A 17,945-nucleotide genomic window follows, 5' to 3' on the forward strand; every position below is an offset into this window, starting at 1 on the left:
ATTTGTGTTTTAGTTCATTTAGCCATTTTTATGCTTGCATGATATATAAATGAATATATTTTTGAAAACCCTTGAGTGAATCCGCTAAAATTCCAACTGCGATGTGGAGATGTTCCTCCTTCAGCCACTTGATGGCAGTCTGGAGGCCTTTGGTTGTCTTATTTTGCTCCTCAGCTGTCTTTTTGAAGTCATCAAGAGCTAAGTCATTTTTATCATTAAAATCTTGTGGCTATTGACATAGACTGCACGAGCACACAGAGGCAAAGAAGAGGGAGAAAGAAGCAAAACTGACAACACCACCAAAAAAGTGGGAAAATGAGTGCAGCTGACGTTGAGTGAGAGGCGGGGTACACCTTGGACTGATCTAACAAGCTATACAATTTGCTAAAAACAGCCACCAACGGGTAAGACAAGTGGAGTGGAACGGAGGCATTGATGTGGATTAACTCTGAGGAGCAATTTCAAACAGTTGCTTGTGGACCATTCTGGGGGTTTCTAATGACCACCCAAGGGTCAAGGGGTCGTGGGTGTAAAAGCAGATCAGAAGATACGGGGCCAGTGGCCGGGACAGGGTCCATAAATCTAGTGCATTTTCAGAGGAAGCCATCTTTTGCACTCCACCATCCAGATTAAACAACAATCACAGTCACCCCTTTGTGTTGTGACCCAGAGGAGGCTGGGGTCAGTGTCAGTGGTGCGAGGGCAGCGATTTTTGAATGGATGAGAAGAACTTTGAACCAAAACATACAATCATTTTAGTTTAGCTGGAGAAAATTGTTTTGCATCCACACACAATCTGTTTGGTGCTGTGACAAAGTAAACCAACAGGACCGCGCTCACCTGCAGTCATTTACACGGAGATCTGAGTGTCGTCGTATAATGGTGGTAGAACACATTGTAGTATTAGCTGGCCTAATGGAAGCATGTACGGATTGAACAACAGGGGTCCTAGGATTGACCCCTGGGGATCCCCAAAGGCCATAGCTATTTGGTCTGAGACACAGTTCCCAATCCCTGTCCTCCAAATAGGACTTGAACTAGTTTAGAGGCTTGTAGTTAATCCTTTTGACGCATTTCCTTTCTTTTAAAAAGTCCTGAACATACAATCTTATAGAGCAGGGGTTCTCAAATGGACTCAGCCCAGGATCCACATTTTCCAATGGTCATCAAGTTGCGACCCACTTTTAGTTACGTTTTTATTTACGTTGTTTTAAATGTCATTTTTTGAAACAATCCACAAAATTATATGCCCAAAGTGCATTTTAGATTAATTGTGGCATTTTTTTTTAAGAAATTAGGACGAACACAACTACATGCATACAAATAATGCATAGAATAAAAATATCAAAATTGCTGTAAATAGTAAATAAATAGTAAAATCAGATATTTCACTTTTTACTGTGCAAAGAGGAAGATTTAAAAAATGCCTGTATTGCCTAAAATTTCAGTTCAAAATTAAACAAAAAAAAAGTCTGCATCAGTGTTACATTTTTCCGCCAGTTGAGAATCACTGTATATACAGTACAGAACTCTTTCCAAAACAGACATCTCAATAAAAACATCAACGTAAAAAATATACATACAGTTTTCTCTTGTTTGTCACGGGGGATATTCCCCAAATAGCCCGCAATAAGTGAAATCCGTGAAGTAGCCAACTTTGTTTGCTACTAATTATGTATGTTTTAAGGCTGCAAAATCCCTCACTGTACATTTCATACACTTTTATCAGACGGGCAATAACATTTTCTCACATTTCTCTCTTGTTTAAACACTCGCAGAGTTCAAATTTCATTTGAATTGTAATGATCAATCTACTAGGTTGGACACAAGAAATTATTAAGTGACTCAAGCGTATTCACTCCTCTGACCGTATCTCGTCCTGCTGCCATTTGGCAGTAGCGTTTTTGTATCCTTTTTATTCCTGCTGTTCCTCCTCCTTGAACCAAAGAATCATTTAGCCGGTTAGCTGATTCTTCTTGTTTATTGGCGGTTAGCAAGAAGCTCACACAGTTAGCTGGTTTGCTAGTGACTATTGACCACAACAAGAAATTGCATGAAGGGGATTGATTGACAGTGGTCTACAGCCAATCAGGATGCAGAACACTATGGCCGGGTTCTCCCTTAGCCAATAAGAACCGTCTATATTTAGCCGGCTACTGTCTACTGTGGGTTCCTAATATGCTTGTACAGGCATGTAATAAAATAATAATAAAAAAGGCACGTATATTGAGACAAGTGGCGCTGCACGTCTTCAACATGAGTATACAACACCCTCTACTGGTAGCAGTAGTAACTACAACAGAATGCTGCTAGATCGCTCTAACACACCACAAGGACGCAGAGCACAATGCGTGCTCATACCCTATTAAAAAATATATAAAAAATTGCGAAACAGCGAATCCGTGATGTAGTGAGGGAACACTGTATTTTACAGTAAGTAATAAAGCGCTTTACTTTTACATTTATTCACAGTTTATAAAACGTGAGCTGTAAGTTTGCTTCCCTAATTTACTCTAATAACAAGCTTGATACTTAATAATGAACTTAATAAATAATACTCAATTATACAAGTTATTTTGGCACATGACGCCAGCGAATGGTTTTCTATGAATTGCTTTAAATTGAGTTACTGTCAGGTTTTATTTGTGTAGTCACAATATATACTACATATATACAGTATATATACAGTGGGTGGAAAAAGCCATTATATATATACTGTATAGTATATAATATACAACATATATTGTACTGATATACAGTACAGGCCTTCTCATTCAATGAGCTTTCTTTATTTTCATGACTAGATTCTCACTGAAGGCATCACAGCTATGAACACGTGGCATTATGTACTTAACAAAAAAGTGTGAAATAACTAACTGTAAATATAACAAGTATCTTTTTTTGATAGCGCTGCAAACTCTTGGTGTTCCCTCAATGAGCTTCATGAGCTTAGTCACCTGAAATGGTTTTCATTTCACGGGTGTGCCTCGTCAGGGTTACTTCGTCGAATTCCTTGCCTTATTAATGGGGTTGGCGCCGTGGGGTTGTACTGTGTGTGTCCAAACCTTTGGCCTGTACTGTACATTATATGTACACAGTATTCTTTTTTTATATAGCGTATGTTGACATTAAGGATTTCTCAGCCTTCAGCGGCCTCCTCTGGATGAAAGCGGAATAACAACATACTGATTATAGTAAAAGGTTTCGTTTATTTCCAAAATGCTTAATAAAGTTACATTGAAGTACATCACGTTTGCACTTGCACAGTTCAACATGTCTGAAGCCGTGAGCAGGAAGAAGCAGAGCATATTTATTATTATCCTACCCCTTCTCCGTTTTACAGCAATCAGCGACTCCTGTGTTTAACGTGTTTGCATATTATTGTTTTATAACCGTAAATAAATAATACAAATGCGTAATAATGGAAAGACTGCTTATGCCGTAAGGAATACGAACACAGGAAACGTATAATGAATATACAGAAATATGATCAAAAATAGCTTGTTAAACGAGGGTGATGTTATAACAGTGGTTCAGCATTCTTCTGCCTTATACTTTGTAAACACTTTCATAAAATGGCTATTAGTACATTGACTTCTTTACTTGATCCTTCCCATATTTTTACTCCACATACTGATATGTTAAAGATTAGTGTTGTGCGCACATACAAATGTTTAAATTCAGTTAAAATTCTCTTACAACATTATTTGGTAGCAGGCTGTTTGCTTCGTTCATAATTGTATCTGTAGGAAAATGTGCCAGATTAGTGAATTTCCATATTTGTGATTAAAAGAATAATGGATTTGTGCATGTGTCCTCTACAGCCAACATCTACTGTATGCGGTGCTGTGCAAGTTGAGCGACGTCACGTGAATAAACACACATAATCATCAGTCTGTTTATTACCCAATTTCTTTCCATTGCTGCATGTCCACCATGGATGTCATCCTTCTGTACACTTTAGAATGGGTGAATGAAACAGAAAGACAATCAAATAAATACAAGGGCAAATATTACATGGTAGGTCCGGTCAACTAATCAGATTCGATTTGACAGAACTTAACATGCGGTAGAGGAAAGTAACATACATTCATTGATGTAATTCGAAGAACGCTTAAGGAAACTGTCAAATGTCAAGTACGGAAAAATCTTTTCACTAACTAAAAGTCATTCTTGCAGTGACAGCACTAAAGGTTGTTGCTCAACCGACGTAGTAAGTGGATTCTGTTCCACACAATCCCGTTACGCACAAAATGATGTTGTCTTGAAAGCACAATTCCAAAGCTTTTTCATACCTTCTGACACTTTAAGTCAGTGGTGTCCAAAGTCTGGCGCGGGGAAACATTGCTGCCTGCAGTTTGCATTATAGAAAAGAACACATTAAACTGCATCAGCACATGACCAAGAATGATTTTGTGCTACACTGAATGGGGAAGAATTAAGAGAGTTCTGAGGAAAAAAGTCGTTTGCTGTGTAGAAAAAAGTATTGGTCTCGATTTGGATATCTGAGTAATCTTGAATCAACTTAAAAATAATTTTTAAAAAAATCTATGTATGTTATAAATAATATAAAGGCCATTGACAAAAAAAAAAAAAGACAAAATAAATAAATAAATTAATAACATAAGCCAGGAATTATTTGGTCATTTTTTAAAAGCTATAAAATTATTTGGATAACCATAAACTATATTCATAAAAAATTTTGATGGAAAAAAAGATATTCGGCAGCAGTGGTTCTCAACTATTTCCTGTCATGCCCCCACTGCATGGTGTTTTTGCCCCCTTGAAATGCTACTGAGAAACACCATCTGTACCGTACAGACTGACCTCGAAACTGAAACCGGCGAAACGCAACAAAATGGCGAGCAGTGAAGCGTAAAGAAGTGTATTCAAGAGTCAAACTGCATGCTGAGTACGACAAATTCTTACATGTTGGCAGGTCTACACTAATATTGAACATCCTCCCTGCCTCACAGTTAACCGCGCCTGCCCCACTATTTGAGAAGCACTGTTCTAGAGTAATTGAAATAAAAATCCAAATGAAAAATCTAAGCAAAACATCTACAATTATAAATATTATAAATATAAAAAAAATAATAATAATAATAAAAAAAACACCTTTCAATTGGATATAACTTTGCCCCATTGGTTTTTAGGGTTGGCCCCCACATCCTTTCATTTTATGTATGCGGCCCTTGTTGGAAAAAATGTGGACACCACTGCCTTAAATTGATTCTAGGATGAAAACAAGCTGCTCAAAAGACGCCAGCCAACCAAAGAGTTGCTCCTCCTCTTCATCCATGTAACACGGAACTGAACCAATGAAGCAGTGTTGAGTAATACCACGTTACAAGTGCACTTGAACAGCCAGAAAGAAAGAAAGGAAAAAAAACAACCTTCAGAGCAGCACAAAGATGAGGCGCTGCAGGCTAACGTTCAAATGATTGACACAGGCAAGTTACATGTTGCAAAGCAGAGTCCTACAAGAGTATTTACAAACTACTTTACTGGATTTAGAGGCTGGGTTCCATACAGGAGAAGACTGTGTATGCATCACCACAAGCGTCGCTTTTTCACAATAGATTCACAGTTTTTGTAAGCTAATAGTTTACATTTTGTACATGCCAGTCCCCGTCAAGAAGCATTACTTTTGTGTGTGAGTGTGTGTGTGCGCCTCAGATAGTTGGTATCGCCAGAAGAAAAATGCTTTCTACAATTCTCCAAAATGTCTAAGACACCCTTCACTTAAAATAAGAATTTAAAAAAGTCACCTGTGTGCCCCAATTAACTTAAAAGTACTTGAAAATTATAATACAGGAATTATGTTTTTTTTTTTGTTTTTTTTAAACATACAGTTTATTAAATATTTTATCTGCCACCAAAAATTGCTTTGTACATTTCATTGTACGGTGTATGAACATGTTATCTAAAATGAAATCTAAACACAATCAGCGGTGGCCAAAAGTGACAAAAACTCATCTGTCCTCGGAGTCGCATTCCGAATTTCAACGGACGGTTGTGCGGTGGCGCAAAGCAGCATGCAGTTAAACCGGAGACGGACGCAGCAAAACCGTGTGATTTCAAACATTGGTACGTGAAGTTTCAAACAAGCGGCACCGTTCATGTGCAGGCTTTCCACACAGAACATCCCACTGTTAACTGTGAGAGGAGACATCCGAGGAACTGCTGCTATTGCTGTTCGTGGTCTGGGCCCGCTTGATGTACAGATTCAGTAACTTCATCTGCAAACAAACACACAGAAAAAAAACATTCAGACTTTTTCAATCAACTAGTTGCATTTCTGCAGTGCCCACAAGGTGCCCCCTGTTCAAGAAGACACACGAACAGACCTGTTGGAAGTTTCACAATCAACACCTGAGTGACTCAGACAAGGCTCGGGAGAATGTGGCGTGGTCACATGAGACCAAGATGCAGCTCTTTGGCAACGAGTGGACCGGGTGTGTTTGGAGAGAGAGAAAGAATGCTCCCCAAGAAAAGTAAGAAAAGTACTGAAGCAGTAGTATCTAGTGGGATAGTGAACCCTGCCTTGAAGAAGGCTTCAGCGAAGCACAACAAGATCTACCCGAGAAACTGATAGGCTACGGTTCACGTTCACCGTTCACACTGCGGGGTATGATGCCACTTGTAAATGTGAATATGACGCGTTCGGGATCGTGATGCCCATTCTCCAAACCTGATGCAACACACACAGCCGCGTGTTTACAGAAGTAAACATTGTCCCAGTTTGTGGTCTCCTTAGTCCGTTTGTGGAAATTTCAAAGATTCTGTGCAACGGGAGTCAACATTTTCTTAACCAAGTGATTTTGCATAAGAGATGAAGAAAGAAGAGGCCAAGACTTTTGGATATGGCAGTTCGTGGAGAACCTGCTGCGACGTCTTTTCAGAAGAGCGTGTGGGTGGATGTCACAGCCAGGACTGGCGGGACATTGGCGTGAGCTGCTTCACTGACACTTTTTAAAAAAATAATTTCTGGATGACAAGAAGAACTTTAGTCTACACCTGTGAGCACCTTTATTGAAGTCCAAATGTACCTGCAGTGTGAACGTAGCCCTAGATGCCTTGAATCAGCAAAAGCTGCGTATGATCAAGCATATGCTGATACCCTAGAAACCAGAGTGAAGGCTTAAGCTTCTGAGCTTAAATCAGTCACATGAAGTTCCTGGGAAAAATTAAAGGTCACAAATCTTCTCCAGTCAACCGTAGAAAAGGAAACACTCCTGAGGAACGACAAGACCGCTGGTTTTAACATTTTAGCAATCTTCTAGGTGGCCGTGAACCAAACATCAATACGGATGATCCTTTCTTCAATCACAAAGTATGTGACACTCTTCTTATTAAGGCTGGTGCATTCTCCATGGGAGAACTAAACTAGCTAAACTCAAACGCTCCAAGACAGCTGGTCCTGACAACATCCCGGCTCCAGTCTGGAAGTGCTCTCTTTTCATCAACAGTTACTGGATTTCTACAATAACACATACAGGCCTGATCAAAGTCTTAAGACCAGTTGGAAAATTGCTAGAATTTGCATTTTGCACATTTGGATCTTAATGAGGTTTTAAGTAGAGCTGCAATATGCAAAAGCAAGAAGTGGGAGTAAGACAACAAAACTTTTGGAACTTGTAATTAAAAAAAAACAAAAACTGAAATAGGTTGTTTATCACCTGATCAAAAGCTTTAAAAAATGCCAAAATCAGCTAAAAATTGTCATTTTATGTCAGGCATTCACACCGTCATACCCTCCTGATGGCTAAAGCTAAGAAGCTTTCTCTTCTTGAACGTGGTTGGATTGTGGAGCAGCCTCTCGCAGCGTGCCATTGCTGCTGAGGTTGGCCGCAGTAAGACAGTCATTCTACATTTTTTGAAAGATCCTGAGCATCATGGAACAAAAAAAGTCAAGTGGTCGACCCAAAAAAAAAAAATCTCACACCTGCGCTGAGCCGGAGGATCCGATTGAGCACCCTGAGTGCAGATGTGCTTTGTAAATAAATGTTGGCAGTTTTCTCAGCAACTTTGCCATTAAATTAACAGTTTTGCAATGTTCTCGATTCATGTTTGGCTAGTTGTTGAAAAAAGTTTAAATAATAAGTAAATAAGTCATAAAAAAATGCCATTTGTGATTTTTTTTTTAAATTGCAGACAGAGCGCCAGCAGTCCACCCTCCCCATGCAGCCCACCACCACAGCTTCAAAAAGTCCTGGGCGAAACCCCATTTGAAGTACGGATGGACCACAACAGCGGGTGTCCTCCAAGGAGATACCCTTGCCCCTAATCTTTTTGTCATAGCAGTAGACTATATTTTTAGGCAATCAGTTGCTACCATTAAGGAGAAAAGAATTGCCATCAAGCCAGGGAAGTCAAACCGTGACAAGCACAAATGCAGATACAGCACTGCCAGATACACTTTCGAAGGATGCTCAGGACTTGCTAGCCTCTCTTGAGAATGCTTCTGCTAAGCTTGGTCTCTTTCGCAATGCCAAAAAAACTGAATACATGACAATAAATGAGGAAGCTGATCATCTACCAATGTTCTTCAGCGATGGCTCCCAGCTAAATGAGGTCAATGACTTCAAATATCTAGGCTTTTATGTGTTTGTGTTCTGTTCCATGAAGGATTTCATGACTCAATCTTGGAATGCATGCAACAGGCTGCATCCCATCATGTACTCAAACATTTCAAGGACCACAAAACTTGCCTTTTTAGAGCGTGCGTTGACAGCATACTCTTATATGGATCTTAAACATGGACCACGAAAAAGCGCCCTGCTGGACTGACTTGATGGAATATACACCCGGCTTCTCATGAGAATGCAGAATATCGGTTGGAGAGAGCACAAAACGAAAGAGGAGCTCTGTGGAGATATTCCACCCATTCTTGTATTGTAGCTTGTCGTAGAACACCATTTCTGGTCACGGTTTTCTTGCCAAGGAACAAATCATATCTGATGTAAATTCCTTGAGACTACCCTGCCCATACAGCAGAATAACCTGTGAACTATATTGATTGCCTTGTACGACATATAGGGCATGAATGAACAGGCATGCAAACACTGATATTAGACAGGCATATTGGGCAAGGCATTGTGTACTCAATCAGATGTCTACTCAGATGCGTCCCGCCAAGTACTAGTAGTATGTACTGGGATCAAATACTAATTAATTTATAAATGTCATTCAATGGTATGTTAAATTAAAGCTACCATAACATAACAAACTGTTCATATCTTTGTATATAAAACCAGCAGGCAATTAAATACTAATGTTCCCACTTAAAAAAAAACCCACACAAATATGCAGTTGAGCTTTACAATTAAACAAGTGAATGGCTGATGGCCAGAGTGGAATGTAAGGCCCAGGGTTTGTTGACGATGTTTGGGGTGGGGGCTGGGGTGGGGGCTGGGGTAGGGGCGGGGGGTGGGGGGGTGTCAGGGGGAGAGAGTCAGTACCTTGCTGCCTGTGAGCTGTGCCAGGTGAGGTTTGAGGTCCTCACCAATGACAGAGTAGATGGCCACCAGACAGAACACACTGGCCTTGCGAACGCTGCTCTCTGTGTTGTCATAGCCCTAAAAGGAGACAAAGATATCATGCAATGCACACAAACCAGCGCCGGCTTGGCGTGCGGGAAGAGTTGCCAAATAGAGAGCACACGCAACAATAACCAGAGACAAATAAGGCAAAAAAGTCCACTTTGCCTAAATATGTCTGTGGAGCTGGAATGTTTCTGCTACCTGATGCTTGCATCAATACTGTGCCATATCTCACAAAAGTGAGTACACGCCCTACATCAGGAAGCCTTGAATATCTTATCATGGGACATGCTAATACAAAATTAAACTTCTATATAGTTTAGAGTAGCCAGTGTAGAGCTTGTATACCGTTATCAACTTACGCTAAAATGAGTCTACACACAGCCATTAGTGTGTAAATAGCCAGCAATACAAGTATGTACACCTAATGTCACCTATGTCCAAATGGTGTCTTTTTTGTGACTATTTAGACCTTGATTTGGCATGGAGTGAGTTGTGTAGGCTATTGTTGGTGGATGTGCGACACCTTGTGCTCCTCCACCTTTTGTTTCAGCATGTCCCACAGGTGCTCAATTGGGTTCAGGTCTGGAGACGATCCATCACCTCCACCTTCAGCTTCCTCAACAAGGCACTTGCCACTTGGAGGTGTGTTTGGACTCCTTATGTTGGAAAACTTCCATGTGGCCCATTTTCTGCTTCACAATGTCACCCTGAATGAACTGCAGCTTCACAGTGCTGGCAGCACTCATGCAGGCCCAGACCGTGACGTTACCACCACCATGCTTGACTTCAGGCCAGACGGTTATCTTGCTACTCACTTGTGTTGTCAGCTATTTAGACACCGCGTGGATTTCAATGATCGTACCAGCACGTAAAATTAAAGTGCTGGGTTTTAAGGTGTTGCAGCATGATGACGCAGTCGCTCAGACGCTCTCGTTCAAATGGCGTCAAAAGTGCAGACGTCAAACTGCGTCAGAGTTTTTACATGTAAATCAGTCAAGTAAAAACAGACTTATAATGTTTGTCATGTTTGTTTTGTATTCGGATGCGCTTTCGGTGCAGGACAAAAGGAGAGGGATCAAAGCGAAAGTATGTGCCGGCAGTGGTGGAAAAAAGCTCCACACCGACCAATCAAAAGCATTACAGGCCATTTGGTTGCTGAGGGAGAGGGAGAAGCATAAGTAAACACTGTCACCAAGCATTCTATCTTTTAAGAGGGGTTTAATACACATCTTAGAGATTTTTACAGTAAAAAAAATAAAATAAAAAATCCCCTACTCAGATTTTTGTTTTTTGGACGATTACAGGCCCACTAATTTTGAAAAATTTTGTAAATGGCAAGGAGGTACTGCATTGCTAATTGCATAAAAAAGTATATCCTTGGTGGTGGGGAAAAAAAAGGCCTCAAACCTGCAGGAGACCCGGAATGATGTCAACCAGGAGCTGTAGTAGAGAGTCCTTCCCAATGCGTTCAATCACTTTAGTTTGCATCTTGATGGCAGCAAGGTTGATTGGATAATCAGCTGTCTGTACAATTGGGCACAGCACCTTGATGCACTGCTCCGGATGGATAGATCCAGCCAGAGTTGACGCGGCCTCCTCAGCAGCACGCACCACCTAAATGCGCATCACAGTAGAAATTGGTAAAACTGAAATATGACACAGGAAGACTTGTTTCACAGGCACAGTACAATCACCACCAGGGACGTTTGGATACGGACAAGTGACCAGGTTAGACTAACAAGTTCCTCAGAGAAAATGCTGCTAAAATATGTACATATATGCAGGGTTCCAGTTAAGTGGGAGAAACTGGGAACCAAGCCCAATGGGAGCCTGAAAGACATTCATCAATCTGTGGAGGACTTTTGCATATACATTGACAGAACTTATTTGAATTGGAAATATGCAGTGTAAAATGTCTTATGTGATACATAAACAATAGGTTATTTCACCAAAGCATTTCCAGTTTAATGTCCCAGAACAACATGATTAGTCAAGGATTCCTCTGAGAGTAATTTGGCGACTGTGACGTTCAGTTTGGCATGTCAGTGCCTCATTAAGCCTACCTCAGACAAACTGAGTGGCACATCTGCCAAACAAAGTTGCATGTTGTATCGATCTTATAGAACTTCTCCTGGTCGGAGGTGCCCTGAACACCAGGGAGGTCTCCTGGAGGCATCCTGACCAGATGCCCAAGCCACCTCATCTGGCTCCTCTCAATGCAAAGGAGCAGCGGTTCTACTATGAGTTTCTCCCAGATGGCAGTGCTTCTCAACTTATCGCTAAGGAAGAGCCCAGCCACCCAAGGAGAAAATTCATTTCAGCCACTTGTACCCGCAATCTCGTCGTTTCGGTCACTAACCAAAGCTCATGAGGACTGCAAATGTTACACAATATTGCCCCATGCCTAAGTGACACATAAAAAAAAGGTCTGTAATAGTTTATAACATTTTGCATGATTATTCAGCTGCCTCAAGAATATCAATAATAAACTAAAAGACATTACACAATGTGTACCTCTTTGTGAGAATCTTTGTGAGCCTCCAAGGTCTTCATGATCGTTAGTTCTGCATAATTCTTGAACCGGGCCGGCTGATTTCTTAATATTTCTTTTAACACACGCAGCGCCAGGGCTCGGATTGTATGCTGCCAAAAACAATGAGATGCAACATCAGTAAGAAGGGGAAATATCCACCTACTTTATAACCAACATTTTACTTAACATGCCACACTACATTCGAGGGGTGCAGTGGAGACAATTAGAGTAGTACCACTATAAATGCATGTGTATCGTATATGCATGGGTTAACTCACATCTTTGTCCCCTAGCGTCTCAAGCAGGAGGAGGAGGATGGTTTTAAAATGTTCATCCCACACAGCCAGGCTATCATCTCGTGTGATCTTTAGCAGCTCCACCAGGGCACCTTTACGTTCCTCGGAGCGCTCGTTGTGATTAGACAGTTCCTTAAGCAGGTCAGCAACCAGGTCCGAGTGGTCCTGACCGACTGCTCACCAAGAAAGAATGACAACATAAAGACGGCCTTAAAATTTGTACCATAATCTACAGGGTGTCTGTAAAGTCTGGACACTGGCAGAAATGCATTGCAAGGCAATTTAAATGTGTCTATCATACATTAAAACATTTTATTGTGTAATTTGTTAATTTGAATATTTTATTATATAGTGTATTTTCTCTATATATAATTTTTCATTTTCAAAATTATTTAATTGTAATTATTACTTTTAGTAAAGAAAACGTTTTATGTAATATTTATTTTATTCATGAATTATCAATTTACTTTTTTGTATAATGTTATATGTTCCAGACTTTAAAGACATCCTGTGCAACAACTGGTCACCCAGTGACTGGAGTAGCAGAGTTTTCACATTGAAAAAACAACCCATCCCAAAGTACCTGCCACTGAATAATTTATCAATTTACAATTAATAACAATAATGGTAGTCAGAATAAGAATAAGAAAATATGTAATTTTTTTTTAAATAACCAAGTTTGCATATGATTCACTGAAAATATCTTCCAAAAGCGCATGATAGGTTTTCACCTGTAGAGCAGTTGACTTAGTAGCAAGTTATTTTAAACACATATTTAACACATCAAACTAAGTTAGTGTAATGCACAACCTTCAGCAGGACAGGGTCAAAGGGTGAAGGAGCAAAAAAAGAGTGATGGCAGTGGAGGAAAATGAGTGCAACGGAGCAAAAAGATGACAGGAATGACTACGTCTCATCTAGTCTCTAGAGGTTTTCAACGAGGAGTCGGAAAGTGACGGAATCTTTACCAGTGAGTCTCATCGCATTTTCACCGCTTTCCTTACGTGGGCCTAAAAAGGAGAGGGGTGGAGGAGAGATGAAGATGGAGGATGGAGAACACATTCTGACAACTCAAGCAAACGTGTACTTGTGTTTAACAGTAAAGAAGTAAAGATTCCACATTAACCAATAAGAATCCAGAGCCACCTGAAGTCAAATGATGGCGGCTATACCACATACAACATGTGATGATTTAAAAAAAAAAAAAAAAAAAAACAAATTCATGTCAAAGATGTGATATTACGTAAACGTTACGTTGCTCGTGGAAAATGTATTCCTTATATGAAAAGCACTCAACTTGACACTTCTTTGTGTAGCACAGATGTTCTTTGAATTAAAGTAAACGTGAATTAAAACGTATACAGTATGTATATTCCTTGAAAATCATTGAAACAGTGACATTTACTGAATGGCTTGTGTCACGTCAGACTTTCCATAACAATTTTAAGGCTAAAAGCCCGTTACATGGCTTTAAAATGAGCATTAATGGAAAAAAAAATAAGCTTTTGGAAATAAGATACACACTGCCAAGTTGGGTAAGCCATATCCAGGTATAGTCACATGACAACCCGTCCAAAATGGGTTATATGTCACTTGGGGACTTCAAGAGTTTAAGTCAAGCACAGAGCTGTGTACGGCCCATTTTAAGACATTTAAAGTGTGTGTGTGGCTTCTTATGGGTTAGAGTCACCATTTAAAAGCAGGGAGCTTTGAGGAAACATCACATGATGGTGAAACACAAATGGTCTGGACTACAGTTACAAATACAGATGCATTGATTATAAATTAGCTGAGGCACTACCCAACATTCAACATGGTTCACAATGACTGAAAGGCCAAATTCATATAAAATGTCAGCGCAACACGATGAAGTCATTCTTCAGGCTTTTAGCACATGCCAGGATTTAACGAGGATTGTTGCTTTGAATCATTGCTGCTTCAATAAAGATATCCTTACATGACTTCTGTTGTGATCTGGCGCTATACACAAAAACACAACTACAATGTAATTAACTTGACTTTGTTGGGGGGGAAACAGTAGTTTGAATATAGTGCTGCTACAGTACACCTTTTAATATTCATATGAATGAAAATACAAATCTCGTGAACTCACAGTCACGGAACTGCTCCACGTCATCGTCAAACACCGCCTCCTTCAGGGCACTCTTGTCGTAGGTGCAGATTGTGTCTCCATGGCCGTAAGGAGCAAACTCCCGACTCCTCGGCCCAGAGAAGGAGCGTGGTGACGGTGTGTTGAGCAATGAGGTCTTGTTGTCCAAGGCAGTGCGGCCCACTTCCAGTACATCTAATCCGAGACGAGCATCCGAACCAGGGGTTGATGATATTCCATCTCTCCCAGCCTATAACACAGCACATTAAGTGCGAACATGGACGGATCGTTATCTCTTTCTTCCACGTGAAATTAGCGGTGTCCCGATACAACTTTTTCACTTCAGATCTGATTCCGATATTGCAGCCTTGAATATCGACCAATACTGACTCAATATCAGCACAGAGCATACATACCGTACTTTTATTACTTGTTTAGTAGCGTGGAATGTTAGAAACGGCTTGATCAAGTGATATTACTCAGAGAATAATAGTCAAAAACTGACCAATTTACTTGATATATCTGATGTATATAAAACATTTTGCTGCTGTCGGTCTCTCACAAAATTCTTAAGCCTGCAGAGACCAGGTGACGGTTACAGTTACAAATCAGATGTTTCATTTGTGGCAATATTGTGCCAATATCAGAGATTCAACGCAAAGCAGCTAGTCACAAGTGCAGCCACAGTTAACATTACCAGCAAAGCCCTTCGCCAAACTAAACTGGAGAACACCCCGCGTATGAGCAAGCGTGCGCCCGCTGACGCATTTCATTCAATGTCATGATGAATGTCTAATTTCTCATGGAGATTAATAAAGTATCTATCTATTATCTATCTATCTCTCTATCTATCTTGCCAAGAGAATAGCGAGGCCGATAAACATTGTGGAAGACAGATCACAATGAACTAATCTCTCTCTTTTTTTTTTTTTTTAATCTCGACAGCACTACTTTTTCTATAACTTAACTCGCTCATAACATGACTCACCGCGTCATCTCGCTTGCCCTCTCGTCTGATGGACTCATTCAGATCTTCCTGGCTGCGGTAGCTGAAGCTCTGGATGGCCTCTGTGACGCCACGCAGTGAACTGTAAATGTCCTCCGAGTTCATGTTCTCAGTGTCATACTCCATCATGCTGACAGACACAAAAATACATTTGTAAATGAGAAGTAACCGGCAGAAGTTACGTATTTTAAGTCTGTTTGATCATGATGCAAACATTTTAAGCAAAACTTGAAAAGGGCTACTTTTTCCACAAGAGTGGAGGCTTAGAACTAGCACATACAAAAGTGTAAAAAATATCATATTTTATCCCCTTCTGATGTAATTTGTAATGAGAGGTATGAACAGTCCATTATTTTATGGTTAGTGCATTACAGAGAGAGGCAGAATACTTTTAAAAAACAAACAAAAAAAATAACGTTATACATTATTTGTATTTAGGAGTCAGGATGCTTAATCCCTCAAATAAAAATTAATTTATTTAAAAAATATATATTTTTTGGACATTGTGTATCTCTGTAGAAATAAACCTGCCATGAAAATATGGACTTTTGAAATCACTGTAAGGGGTAAACTTATAGTAAAGCAAATACTTATTTTCCACACGGTATGTATGTGTGGTTTAATGTGTTTTTAATCAGCAAGAAAGTATGATGCTGAACCTTTGACAAGAAAAGGACAATTGGATTAGGGCCTGGGTTTAACTTGAGGGGCGGGGGGATCATTTTTGACCTCATCCCACCTAATTACCTGGGTGAGTGTGCTCTGCGCAGGACCCTGAAAGAAGGGGCAGCTGGGTTGGAGTTAGGCGGAGGAAGAGGAGCAGGGGCAGGGGGTTGCTTTGACAGTCCGTCGACACCCCAACCCAATAACCGACTGTTGGCACAGCGCGGCCAGGAGGGAAGGATGAACAGACGGGTGGGAGAATGAAAGATGGAACAATACGGGGAGAGCGCAAAACAAAAAAAGGAAGGGTGAAGAGAGAAACACAAGAGTACAGAAAGAGAAGAGACTTCAACTGTAAAGCTGAAGTGTACATTACACATGAACAGAATATAAGTTGTGCAGTAATACTGAATATTGTCAATGCATGACTAATTTTCACTATTTGGCAGCAACCAGCAGAGGGAGAGTAATTCAGCCCCAACTGGATTTACGACACCAGGTGTGTCCAAACCTTTACCCACGATGGCCGCATACAGAAATAATGAAGGACGTGGGGGTCACACTCCAATGTACCAATCCAATGTACAGTGCTTAACAAATGCATTAGCACACCTGTCATAAAATCTAGAAAAATCTGTGTGAAGTTTGCATGTTCTCCCCGTGCATGCATGGGATTTTCTCCAAGTACTCCGGTTTCCTCCCACATTCCAAAAACATGCATGTTAGGTTAAACGGAGACTCAAAATTGTCCATAGGTATGAATTTGAGTGTGAATGGTTGTTTGTCTTTATGTGCCCTGCGATTGGCTGGTAACCAGTCCAGGGTGTACCCCACCTCTCGCCCGAAGTCAGCTGGGATAGGCTTCAGCATACCTGCGACCCAAGTGAGGATAAGCGGCATAGAAGATGGATGGATGGGTTATTACACAATTTTTCTGGCAGAGACCCAGCAACCCACCAATTGAGAATCACCGGTTTACGTTATTTAGGTGATGTTTAGTGTGCCAAACATAAATCTTTGGTGCGTCAGTTGACCACTGGTCTAGATGGATGATGTTGGTATGAAAGTAAAAGAGGGCAATTTGATGGTTACTGAAGATGTAAAAATGTACATATCTTTGCTACTGTATAAGTGGAATAAAAAAAAAAAAGTTATTTATTTATAAATGATTAAATACTACACTAAATTACTTTGTAACCTGCAACACAAAGCTAAGATGTGGATGTTTTGTTCATATAGCTTTGCATATACTGACTTACATTGAATTGGTTTCAGAATTTTTAATGTACAAAATTTATCAAAGTGGCGCACCCATATCCGTCAATCTTCATGTATGCATCCTGTGCTGGAAAAAGTTTGGACATCCCTGCTTGAGGTGAACAGATGTAGAACAGATCATGCACCAAACATTCACAGTAACTAGCAGAAGCTCTCACGTCTTCTTGTTACAGTATATTGCGTAGCTGCATCTATGCAGTCAATTCACACATTACATGAGGGATGAGTGATGACTGTTAGGTACCTTGGCGACAGTCCTCCATGTGAGCAGTTTGTTGGAGAGGTGAGTGGGCTGGTTCTATTTGGGGTGTGGCGAGGTGGTGTGCGACCAATAGTGTTACTTGGAGACCCCTGAAAGGCAAGGACAAAAAAGTCTGAGCTAATGTAAAAACAAAACAAAACAAAAAAAAGAATAAAAAAATAAAATTCTCAAAACACTTTTTACAAAACAATGTGCCACCAGCAGCTACTGGTCCAGCATGCATATTATAGTGCATTAAATAAAAACCCA

General features: G+C 40.3%; 1 protein-coding gene across 35 annotated transcripts in view; it reads right to left on the reverse strand.

Annotated features, from left to right (window-relative positions):
• Window positions 1–3,211: 3,211 nt before the first annotated feature.
• Window positions 3,212–17,945, reverse strand: part of clasp1a (cytoplasmic linker associated protein 1a) — a 67,834-nt gene continuing 53,100 nt past the window's right edge. For 18 of the 35 annotated variants that reach the window (XM_054786237.1, XM_054786230.1, XM_054786227.1 and 15 more), the window contains 10 exons: window positions 17,679–17,785; window positions 16,241–16,366; window positions 15,476–15,623; window positions 14,491–14,737; window positions 13,346–13,387; window positions 12,360–12,550; window positions 12,063–12,191; window positions 10,956–11,162; window positions 9,465–9,581; window positions 3,212–6,242 (listed from right to left, as the gene is read on the reverse strand). In XM_054786237.1, the coding sequence (XP_054642212.1) occupies window positions 6,156–6,242; window positions 9,465–9,581; window positions 10,956–11,162; window positions 12,063–12,191; window positions 12,360–12,550; window positions 13,346–13,387; window positions 14,491–14,737; window positions 15,476–15,623; window positions 16,241–16,366; window positions 17,679–17,785 (1,401 nt within the window). In that variant the 3' untranslated portion in view covers window positions 3,212–6,155. The remainder of the gene's footprint in view (window positions 6,243–9,464; window positions 9,582–10,955; window positions 11,163–12,062; window positions 12,192–12,359; window positions 12,551–13,345; window positions 13,388–14,490; window positions 14,738–15,475; window positions 15,624–16,240; window positions 16,367–17,678; window positions 17,786–17,945) is intronic. The other 17 variants (XM_054786242.1, XM_054786261.1, XM_054786259.1 and 14 more) reach the window with 3 other exon arrangements.

This window comes from Dunckerocampus dactyliophorus, chromosome 9, assembly GCF_027744805.1.
Source record: "Dunckerocampus dactyliophorus isolate RoL2022-P2 chromosome 9, RoL_Ddac_1.1, whole genome shotgun sequence".
Taxonomy (NCBI): Eukaryota; Metazoa; Chordata; class Actinopteri; order Syngnathiformes; family Syngnathidae; genus Dunckerocampus; species Dunckerocampus dactyliophorus.